Raw genomic sequence first — 12028 nt, forward strand, 5'->3', positions numbered from 1 at the left:
ATTCATCAGTTAATCAGAGATATGTATCACAATGTCAAACGAAAGATTATTTTAGTTTCAAAATATTTTTGAAGAGGGTTGCCACATGTTTTAAGAGTCGATTTTAGTTAACTAATAGACAAGTTATATGAAATGTTAAAAAAGAGTGTCTGGCCAATTCGTCGGAGTATTTTTTTTGTTTTTTTTTTTTTTATTTATGTTACCGCATAACTTTGGACCTCGTTAACCGATTTCTATAATTCTGGTACTCTGAAATTTTCATATGGGAATTAAAGTCGGTTTTGCCTTTTGCTTAAAAATTACTCATTATTTTTTCTCGTAATATTCCTACTGTAAACAAAAAAAAAAAAACTTGTGCAATGAAGAATTTATTATTTCGGTCATATTATATACCGTAAACTTACTGAACAATGACACGAAAAAGCTCTGGTAAATTTTATTCATGCCAATTTCGGATGTTCAGTACGTACATATGTATATAACTACAATAAAAGCAACAACATATTGTGACGTCATTATTCACATCTATGTGTGTATGTATGTATGTATGTATGTATATGACGAGCTTGGAGAACTTTCCGTAAATACACACTAACACTGTGTCCAGCGTAAACACAGGCACGATTTTGCGATGCGTGCGAGCAACGTACTACCCGCAAAATCGTGCGTGGAATGCTGTAAGTGTACAATTACAACGCGATTATACTTATTGTAACTTATTATTCGGCGTGAAATGGCTTCGTATGCGGCAGTTAAAATATTTTTATTCGAAAACAGTTTATTGACATTACTTTTCTAACTTTGTGGTAATTAAAACACAAATAGTAAAAGTTTTTTTTTTGTAAAGTTTATTTTTGCAGTGGTTCATTTACATTTTGAAATGTACATACACCTTACACGAAGCTGACGAATCGGATCCAACTTTTTCATGAATGGAAGAAGCGACCTCAAAAAGAGTGAATTTTCATCTTCTGATGCTTCGAGTAAAGCTAGCTGTTTGGTTTCGATATCTAAAAGCCTAAGCTCAACGGCATTTCCATCTTGATGTTTGTCCTTTCTCTTTCGACGAACAGACAAAGACCTGAATGAAGGGCATGTTTCAACGAAAGTTAGTTCGGAGTTCTTTACTTCGGAATTTGACACTTCATTATCTGTTTTAGTAGCATTAGTATTTTTTGCCACTATTTCAGCATTTGCCACATTATTATCGGCTTCAGTTGCTGTAGTTGAATCTTCAAGCACCACCGACAAATTTCTAGCTGTTTCTCTTGGGAGAATTGTATCTCTAAGGAAAAGCAGGCTTTTGAAATACCGCCACCTCCCAGTATATATAGTTGCTTGGTCTTGTGTGTCGCCCGATTTGCCTTTTGGAATTTTTTTCAATTCCTTACTGAACTGGTCTCGCAAATTTCGCCACTTCTTTTTAGCATCTTGCTCTGAAAAAAAAAAAAAATTTAGATAAATTGTTTTCTCATTCAGGATATTGAAGTCATCAGTTGATTCTATAGTTAAAGAGGCTTGCAAGGACATTTGCGAAGCGATTCAAAAGATATGTGCCAATCATCGAACATTTTGAAAGGGTGTCAAAAGATTATTTTCAAAAGTGAAATTTTCCCAATTCTTTGGGAGGTATCGGTATAGAATTCTCGAAAACCATAAGTTTTTGATCGGAAAACTCTGTTTTTATTCAAAAGATTCCCAGTAATAATACCCAATTACACTGGTCTACAAATTTCAACTTTTTTTCTGCGAATAAGACGGGACCTGGTGTTTCTGAACGGATTTTTCGTGCTGAACACGAATCCGGGGTCAAAAATGTCCCATCACGTCACGTTAGGGGTTGAAACCCCTAAAAACAGCGTTTTTGGCCATTTTCGAAAAATTATAGAGCTGAACCCTGACGTGGTACAAATTTTGCATATATCAGAAATTAAAGGCTAAACCGTGCCCTTTCGAATGAGCGAATTGATCGCGTGCACCCTTAAAGCAGGGGGTGTATTTGTGTTTAGGGGTGCAGGAAAAATTGATCACAGAAAGAATTTAATCTTAAACGATCATAGAAAATTAATAATGCCAAGGTTTTAACTATATTAAAAGTCGCTGATTACGAATCTGCAGTTAGATTTTAAAAATTTAAGATGACGGGTCGAATATGGTGGATATAAAAATTGGACTCCTAGACACAAATACACCCCCTGATCTAAGGGTGCATGCGATTAATTCGGCATAGGGCTCATTCGAAAGGGCACGATTTAGCCTTTAATTTCTGACATATACAAAGTTTGTAGCACGTCAGGGTTCAGCTCTACAATTTTTCAAAAATGGCCAAAAACGCTGTTTTTTCCTGCACCCCTAGACACAAATACACCCCCTGCTCCAAGGGCACATGCGATCAACTTGGCATAAGGCTCATTCGAAAGGGCACAATTTTACCTTTAATTTCTGACATATGCAAAGTTTGTAGCACGTTAGGGTTCGGCTCTACAATTTTTCGAAAATGTCCAAAAACGCTGTTTTTAGGGGTTTCAACCCCTTTTTTCTCGAAAACGTGACGTGATGGGAAGTTTTGGACCCCAGATTCGTGTTCAGCACGAAAAATCCGTTCGGAAACACCAGGTCCCGTCTTATTCGCAAAACCCTTGTAGACCAGTGTTATTTATTTAGCCATTTTTTTCATAGTGACTACATTTTATAGATCCGCCAAAAGCCCAGAAAATGCAATGACGGGATAAATAAAAAAATTTTTTAGTATTAAAAAATGTTTAAATAAACAATTGGGCATTATTATTGAAAGCCTCTTGAAGAACCAGAGTTTTCCGATCGAAAAATATTGACTTTTGAATTCTTTACCATCTCTACGAAAAAATTTATTTTCCCATATAAAAATACATGGAAAACTTTGAGCAACTTCCAAATATTTTTCAGTTTCAAAATAAAAAATAGGGGTATATATTTTCGATACAGAAAAATCATCAAATGCCCACCCTAGTGCGCTATACCGAGTGGCACATTTAAAATTTGAGTGAAAGCAATAGAAACTATCGTTCTGAATGCTGTTCATATAGTAAAAGCCGTTTGCCTTCTACGCAACATTGTAATTGATATGGAAAAGGAAGACGATTTTCACAATAATTTTGAACAAAATTCAAAATTTAGGAATACAAACGGCAACTTAGGAGCTTCCGGAAAAAATAATCACCCACCACGGGAAGCAGAAATTAAACGTTCTATATTTGGCGACTACTTTTCAGTAAATAAAATATAAAAATTAAATATTATTTAATTTGAATTCAACATTGTTTACAATAAACAACACAAAATAATTCAAATTTGTTTACCTACTTGGAACCCCAACATTTTTGTAACAACTTCGTTCCATTCCTCTTCCGCACTTCGCCTGTCTTTGTAGCGGCAATGGCTTTTATTCCACAAAACACTTCGCTTTTGTATTTCTGAAATGAGAATTTCCATCTTCATTGCTGAATTTCTCGTACGATATTGCGGGCAAAATCAAACGACTTTGACGTCACAATGCACGCATTATCGCAAAATCGTGCCTACGTTGGACGTTTGCATTTGCCAACATATCTGTGCGTTTTTTTGATCTGCTTGCATTAAACGCACCGCAACACATTCACCGCATTTCTCGTGTCTACGCTGCACACGGCGTAGCTGTTATAAAATCCAAAGGCAATTAATTTAAAGAGAGCAAAAGACGGAAAAGTAAGAGCATGCTTTTAGGCGTTTAACAGAGCAAGGCAATAGAGAAGCAATTTTCGAGGACAATACTCAATTGTGAGCACTCGGCGTACCGTCAAGAGCGCACAAGCCCTAATACATCCGAGTCGCTAATTCGAAAATTTGTGCTCGTGTCAAGAGCGGATATTGTAAATGCTTACAAAGTGCAATACAGAAAATAGCAGAATGACAGGAAATGGGAAAGCAGCAGCAGCAGCAGCAGCGTCAACTTGAGTTTATGACATCGGCAATCGGAACGATGTTTCAATGCAAATGAATGACGATGAATTGTATGTATGTATGTATGTAAGTAGAGTGTGTAGAGTGGCGCAGTATATGCCGACGCTGATGCCATTGCCGATGTTGCTGCAGTTGCAGTTGCAGCGAGATAGGTGGCTGGAAATTGCAATAGTAACAACAATTACTAAATAATTATGATCATCATAAAAAGCTGTGCCGCAGCACGTTGACAATCGAACAGAAATAAGTCAACGTTCGAATATGTCGGGTCATTGTGCCTGCATTTGTGTGTGTGCGTTGCCATAAGACAGCCAGCCAGCCGGTCGATTTAACGGTGTTTGTTGCTGGTTGCGTTTACGTGTGTGTGTGTGTGTGTGTGTGTGTGAGTGTACGCGCAGCAACTTAAAGAATCTAAGTAAGAAGTAAATTATGACACGAAATGTGCGCTTATTTGGTTAATGCAACCTCCTGTGGATGCTGTAGGTACTGATTGCAGAATATGGCGATTTTTATTGAATATGGTTTTGCATATGCCCTGGCGTATGAGCAACTTTTGCTTTAGCTTCCAATACCTTATGTTGAAGCATCTTTTTAACTTCAAGAAGCTTTAAAATTAATATAGAAAATTTAAAAATTGCTATTAAAATGCTTGAAAAGACACACATATATGACAATTATATCCACTGACACAAACTCTGCATACGACCTGCTCATAACCGGAGTTAGCTACTGGGGCTGTCAGCAAAGTACCGCTACAGTAGCACAGCAGCACAACAGTTAAAAAAAAAAAAAAAAAAAAAAAAAAAAACCTACACTATTGTAAGCATAAAAGGAAATTCGAAATTCGCAGACAGGTCTGCGCTGTTTTTTCTCATTTAATTTTTTTTTTTCATAGCTGCAACGCCATCATTGTCGTAGTCCTTCGTGCCTACATGGATGTACAAATATTGCGTTTGTTTGTGCAGTTGTTGTCGTGTGTCGGCGCGGTCGTTGTTGCCATCGTTGAGCTGGTCGTTGCCGTTGCCGTTGCCGTTGCCATTACTGGTGGCGTTACAGTGGTGGTCGTAATGGCCAAAGCATCGTAGTCGTTAGTCGTTATAGTCTCGTAATAGTTGTCGCTATTGCATGCACTTGCTGTTCTTGTTGTTGTTTTTACTATTGTTTTGCTGTGGCATTCGTGCAGCATTCATTCGCTCATTGATTGCTGTATGAGTAAAAGCGAAACAAAAAAAATTAAATAAAAAGCAAAAGAGACTCTAAAAAAAGAAAGAACAAAAAAATAATAAATAGTAAGCATCGGCTTGCCAACGTTTTCGGTGATCGGCAAAAAACTTGCGATTCTTGTTTGCCGGTAGCTTTTTCATTGCACTCGCATAGTTTCCGGGCTGCTGCATTGTCGCAAGGGTAACAGTATCAACAAGAACAACAACGAGAACATTCTGCGCATAAACAACTAATATTTAAAGGCACACTTTAAGGCGCTCGAACAGTCATAGTATTTTTAAACGAGTGCACAATCAATTTCCGAATAGTAGCAGCAGTAGCGGCGATTTGTGATGCTGGAGATGACATTAAAAAATGCTCTTGTTCTTAAAATACTCGCTCAATTTATGTCTGCCTAACACTCTTTTTTCGCTCTTGTACGACAAAAATGTAGACGTTTTACGGCTCTCTCTCTCTCTGTCTCTCGTGGAAACTGCACATAAAATACGAGCGTGAAATTTCATTATATTTCTTGTACTAGCGAAACTCAAGTGGCAGTAGTACTACGACAACAGCAGCAACAACAAAAATTTCCGAAAACAGACAAGTTCATAACGTACATGCATATGTAAATAAATATCTACAAAAAAAAATGCAACAAGAAAGTAAACAAGTCACACAAAAAATCATTCATTTTCCCCAACAAAACAGACATTTGCCGTTGCTTTTGTTGCTGAAGCTGCTTCGTTGACTTTATTTCCCCCATCTACTATTCAACGGCACATATTATGCAGGCTGTGCTCCTAGCGCGGAAGCGTCTTCGAAAAGCATTATAGTTTCTAGGCACTTTAATAACAGAAGAATGTTTAGCTCAGCTGTTTATTTAAAAAAATATATATATTACATTGAATTTTTTTTTTCTTTAAATATTTACTTATGGGTCTTTCCATATGAAATCGTCTAATTGGAGTCGCGGACCGATTTTAGATTTTACTGTAACTTAGAGGGACTCTTCTTTAGGGTCTACTATATATAAATATGAAACTTACGGAATCTGTAGCTACGGAAAAATTTGAAATCCGTTAGCGACGATTTTTTTTTTGTTTTCAGACGTTTTTATACGAAATGATTCTTATATGTAAATGTGAATAAAGCAGCTGTCTTGATGTCTAAAATTTATATTAACATAAAAGTAGTGTACCACTTTTGATACGAGTTTACCAGTTTAGCGATAATCTACCTGTGGCAGTAAAATCCAATCGTCGAACACACTTTGTATGGAAGAAAACTGACACCGTCAACAAAAAAAAAAAAAATTGTCAAAAATCAACGGGAAGTCCTAGCTACTTAAAACTTGCACTTGCTTTTGTACTAAAATTTAAATAGCAACAAAAAAAAAATTATAATTTAAAATTTTTATTTTTGCGAGCGAGAAATTCTGCCACAGCTGCTTTTGTGACCGACAACAAAATACCGTATTGCACCGATAGAAAAAAAAATGTTGTTTTATTTGACACAGTCTCATATTAACATGTAAATATTTAAATAAACTTTCCCCTAGCTCCCCCATGGGTTCGTGCCTAGATTCACCTGATCTAAATTTTCAGACCCGAAATCGAAGGCAAATAAGTTTCTTAAGGTTCTTTGAATGAGACGAGAAGACACTGATAAGTCTAAAACCTTTGCCAGAAGCGAGAGAGATTTTGGGCGACATACATATGTACATACTAAGCTTAACGAAAGCTGTTAAGGTAAGGATTTGCGATTCTTGCTGCTAAAATTCGATGGTACGCACTTTACGTATACGACCTGGCGGATTGGTGCTGAATAATTAAATCAAAGTGTCATTTAAAATGAAAGTGTTAACATATCATAACAACATATCAATAAAATCACACTGTTTCAGTTACTTATAGCCAGTTTCATATAAGCAATTTAAGTGAAAAATTATTTTTTTATTTGAATTTAATATGAAAATCGACTGGAAAAAAATATTTTTTTAATTAAATTATTCCACGTTAAAGAAGTTTCGCAGATCTGAACCACAGTTTTTCACAAGTTACTTAAAAATTACAAACCAATATTTTTAAACCTTAACGAGCTTAAAGTGTGACAATGTGTTTAAACATGTCGGAAAGTAACAAAGTAACTTGTGACTACTAACATTAGCGGCACTGAGCCTCAGAGATTACTCTCATCGTCTACGGCTGTGGGAAAGGATGGGAACACCCTTGGAGAAAGTGTATTTTAGCGGAAAACTTGAAATTTTGTTTTAGCAAAAGCAATTCCAGCTGACTTCTGGCGCAGAGTATTCAAAAATTAGTCAATGGAGCTTCCATACTCTCCTTGCTCAGTGAAAATAAGTGAAGGGTTAACAACTCAATGTTTCGTGCAATGTCGCTTTGGCCTGCGACCTATATCAACATAATTAGAAAGTATTCCGACGAAATCAAAAGCTAGCTAAAATATTTGACAACCAAATGTGAGCACACATAAAGATACATTGGAGATGCCATAGCCTTAACTTTTTCAAATAATTCCGAGCTGCCTATGATATGGCGAAGAATCATAACTAAATTGATACCTAGAATTATGGTTATGGCCTTATGGTATAGAACCAACAATCTTTTCAGAGCTGCCCATACGTTTGATCAGAAAAGCTGATTGCTATAGTTATGTTTATGGCTATGGTAGTTATGGCCCCAGCGGTTGGTTCTTAAGGTACTCATTGCCACCTTTCAGCTAGAATAGTTGTTTAAGCGCTGCTTCTGTATGATAAAGAAAAATGACCTGGAAGCATGAATTAGAGATCCATAGTGAATTTTCAACATAAGACCTCCACCGATCCTTTCATGAAGCTCTGCCGTGTCCGTAATTGACTAATACTTCTTCTTTTCAGAATCAGCTGCAGCAAATTTATCTTCAGCAAAAAATTGACATTAATAAACAATACTAAGCAAAGCTCTAAGAATTATTTTAGAAGTGGTCGAAAGTACTCCACTGATGCTACTCTCGAGTTGCCTAACAAATGTAAGCTTCTTCCTAAGTCGAAAGCGGCTTTGACCATTAAAAGCGTTTGAAAGGCGAAATTTCAGGCCAAATTTTTAGAGAAAACTGTTCTGTGATTCGTCGCTCGTGCAAAAAGTTATATTGATTTGAAATTGAGTGAAATGCCTTTGTTTATAGAATAAAGACATACCTAAGAAATTGTGAGGTGTGCTGTGAGAATGCTTTGAGTGAACGCCGTACCCAGGAGTGGTTTGCTCGATTCCGATACAAAACTCCATTGCTGATAAAGAATTGGCCGACTGAAGAGCCGCTGAAAATCACTTGGCCAATAAGTCGATAGCCCACAGAAGTTCCACGCCCGAGAATTGGTAAAACGTCATAAACAATAATGGCAAAAATGTACTTGGTTTCGAATAATTTTTATTTTTTCAAAAATTTACCCAAAAATCATTTTTATATAACTCAAAACATATAGGTATATACATAAGTAGCGTATATATTTGTACAGACTGTAATTTTTAAACTTTATTACTTAAGGTGGTAAAATTGAATGTCTTCATAAATTATGTATGAAAAAAGAAATTTTCCGATATCAAACGCTGGTGGCGGCACAGACTGATAATCACTTAAAAAAAAAAGAAAACCTGTCTGCCTCGAAATGTCATTTCAACTGATTAGCTTCATTGACTACGAAACCGCAAACTAGGTGTTTTATTAAAAAATTCCGCTGAGCCATTACAAAACCAAGAACAATTTCTACGCCACACACCACAACGAATGCCAATAAGAGTACATAAAAAAAAAAATTCAGCAGACTAAGCACAGAGTACGCTAAAAGAGCTGCAATGCAAGAAAGAACAGGACAAAAGGAAATTTAAAACAAAATTTAAAAATGATTACAAAAAAAGTACGACATATGTACGAGCGTGAAGAAGAAGTTTTACTACGACGAGTACTTAACAGCAAGATAGTAAATATGTGTTAATATGTACATATACATATATGTATGTATAAATACGTGTAAACATATGCTACAATGAATTAAAATAAATAAGACCGCTTTTCTGTACAAGTAAATATGGTTCATGATGTGTTGAAGTGCATAAGTTAAACAGAGCAAATGGTGCAAAAAACTACTATCAAATAGGGCAACAAACTCAAATAAAATAAAATGTAAATGTAATATATGTATGTAGAGACAAAAACAAATATATAAATACTCAACAAAAAAAAAAAAAAACTTTAGTTGCTGCGGTGCTTTAGTGCAGCTTTCAGTGGCAAACAACGAGTATATTTACAGTAAGTGAAAGAAGCTGAGACGAACTGACTAGGGAATGCATGTACGAACCGATGTAGAATAGAAATTATCTACATACTTACATACTCATGTACATACATACGTATGTACATCCTTTGCCTAGGCTCTTCTTCTCTTCATACGGCAGCAGAGGCAATGAGGCAAACAGCAAATGAAGCAAATACCCCTATCGCACCAGCATGCTGCTCGGTAAATAGTGCAATATTCTGTTATGGTTATGATGCACACTCATCTAGATACATACATACATAACCACATTAAAGAAAGTCAGCGTAGTTATAGTGAAAATGAGTATAGTCAAAGAATTAAAACCAATATATGCCGCAGGCACTTTTTGCTCCACACTTTTGCTGCATTATTGCTGATGATGCCAGAGAGAGTGCTGTTGATGATAATGATGCTAATATGCATTCTCGAATTGCTGTTGAAAGTCGAGCTCAATGAATGACATCTATTTTGCATATATGTATATAAGCATAAAAAAAACCGCATGAAAATAGTAGAGTACGATACAAAGGCAAAAGTAATTATACTTATGTATACATATATGTAAATGTCTTATCAAGGAGCGCAATGCTTATGAAGAACTCAATCCTGGTGCCTATGAATGAACCTTTAACGCATAGTAATATTGGCAAATCACATCCATTGAGAGAGTCGAGACAAACGGGAGTTCGACATACTCAGTGGTGCAGCAGGTCGATGCAATCGGACGACCACCACGTCACTTCACTTCTCACTTAACGGTTTTTAGTAATAACTCGACTCCAAAGGTAACCCTTTTTTAATAGTATTGCCTTTACCATTACCAATACGCATCCCAAATATGAGCCAAATAGCATCATATTTAAATATGATTTTTTAGAGATAGCTCGACTCCTGATCCACTTGGCTGGCAAATTTTATTCACTGGAAATCCCTTTACGATACCGATCATAATAAAATGTTTAGTAATAACTCGACTCCAGCTCCACCTGGCAGGTAAAATTGGGAGCTTAAAATATCCAGAGGCCCCCTCAAACACATGCAACGCAGAGATGCTTATCGTCCTCCGAAATCGGACTATGAATAAGATTGTTATTAATTAATCAATTCCAGTGCCACTTATCGGGGGTTTTTCTAAGTAAAATTTTTTCTTGGGCAAAGACAAACAACCTCGGTGTTCCACACCCAGAGCTCCTGAATGTGCGCGATTTCGAAATCTTCCTCCACCAGGAAGACGGAGAGGCTGTACGTAGTCAGCCTCGAGTGCTGGGGGTTTATCTGGACAACCTTCAGACCAGGATGTCACTGGCGGAGATGAGCTTAAGCCTCAAACCCTACCAAGCATCACTGATGCTCACCACGCCCTTGTTGGAAACCCCATCTGCAGGCTTTCACTTGCCAGCGCACTGAAGCCACGCCCTGACCCCGTTACAGTAGCTGACTTAATGGTCAGCAGAATACCTCCCATTTTTTAGGCTCTTTCGACCTCCTTTCCCGCATCTTTGTGTTTGGTGGCCTAGTGCAAGCGGTACTCAACCACCACCGCCTGGACACAAATTTTGTCTTCGGCGTCCTTCGGTTGCACGATTCCTTTAGCCTCATTCTGCTCTATCCTACCGAGGATAGATAGAGCCGGCCGATATCGCTTTTCCCGAAGTGCCTTTTTGGCGCCGAAGTTTTCGTATTTGGCTGCCCCTTGACAGCTGTAGAAAATTGTTGATTAAATGAAGGAGTACTGCGCCCCATACCTGGCATCAAAGTCTCCTCACTGTATGGAAGGAACTCCTCCTCCTTGGACAGGATCGGACTACCCAGTAGAGGTCTGTCCGTGCAGTCCTTGTTGGTCATGTTACGGGTAAGTGAGTATTTGTCATCCTGTATTTTCTTATCCGAGGCCATGTCTGTGGAGTCCTTGTTTGTCGTGTTTCTTAGGGGTGAGTGACAAACACCAGCCAGTGTCCAATAGGAACCCAGCAGAAACAGCGCCGGGATGTACTGAAGCCGATTTGGCCTGGCACAGCGACCTAGCGGGTAGAAAGGTGAAAAGGTCCGTCCTACTCACTGAGGCGACCCGGTATTAGTAAGGCACCGTAGAAATAGAGTCCGTTACCCCCGACTGCAAACGTCGCCCAATAGGCACGGTCCGCTTAACACCCTGGCTTTAAGGAAACCTCCGGACCATAATCAATAATAGTCATTTTTGGTTTTTATTTTTTTCGATCAATTTGTGATCGTTATTTTTTATATATTTTTATATTTTTCAAGCATATTGTACCAGTAATTTTTTAATATTTAATTTTGTAGTTCATAAACAATTTTAATCGGTTACATAAGGAGACTGCGACCATGATCGCTGTTGCCCACATACATATTTTCATATTTTTCGTGAAAAGTGTACAAATTTGTCGTTAAAGTGTTGAGGAGGTTTACTCGTGAAAATGTGAGCCTGGCTAGCACTGAATCTCAATTTATTTTCAGTACAGTTTTACTTGTTTCAAAATATTCAAGCAAGAATAAAGAGTTATTAAATTTCGT

At 37.3% G+C, this 12028-nt stretch overlaps 1 protein-coding gene across 1 annotated transcript; it reads right to left on the minus strand.

Annotated features, from left to right (window-relative positions):
- Window positions 1-890: 890 nt before the first annotated feature.
- On the minus strand, window positions 891-11392 carry LOC118752413 (the record flags this gene model as incomplete). Its single annotated transcript, XM_036487306.1, has 2 exons — window positions 11242-11392; window positions 891-1436 (listed from the first exon to the last, which is right to left on the minus strand). Coding segments are annotated over exons 1-2 (697 nt in total), but the record flags the coding sequence as incomplete, so codon positions are not given.
- Window positions 11393-12028: the final 636 nt, after the last annotated feature.

The sequence above is a fragment of the Rhagoletis pomonella genome, unplaced genomic scaffold, assembly GCF_013731165.1.
Source record: "Rhagoletis pomonella isolate Grant_MI unplaced genomic scaffold, Rhpom_1.0 Rhpom_scaffold_01482, whole genome shotgun sequence".
NCBI classification, from domain to species: domain Eukaryota; kingdom Metazoa; phylum Arthropoda; class Insecta; order Diptera; family Tephritidae; genus Rhagoletis; species Rhagoletis pomonella.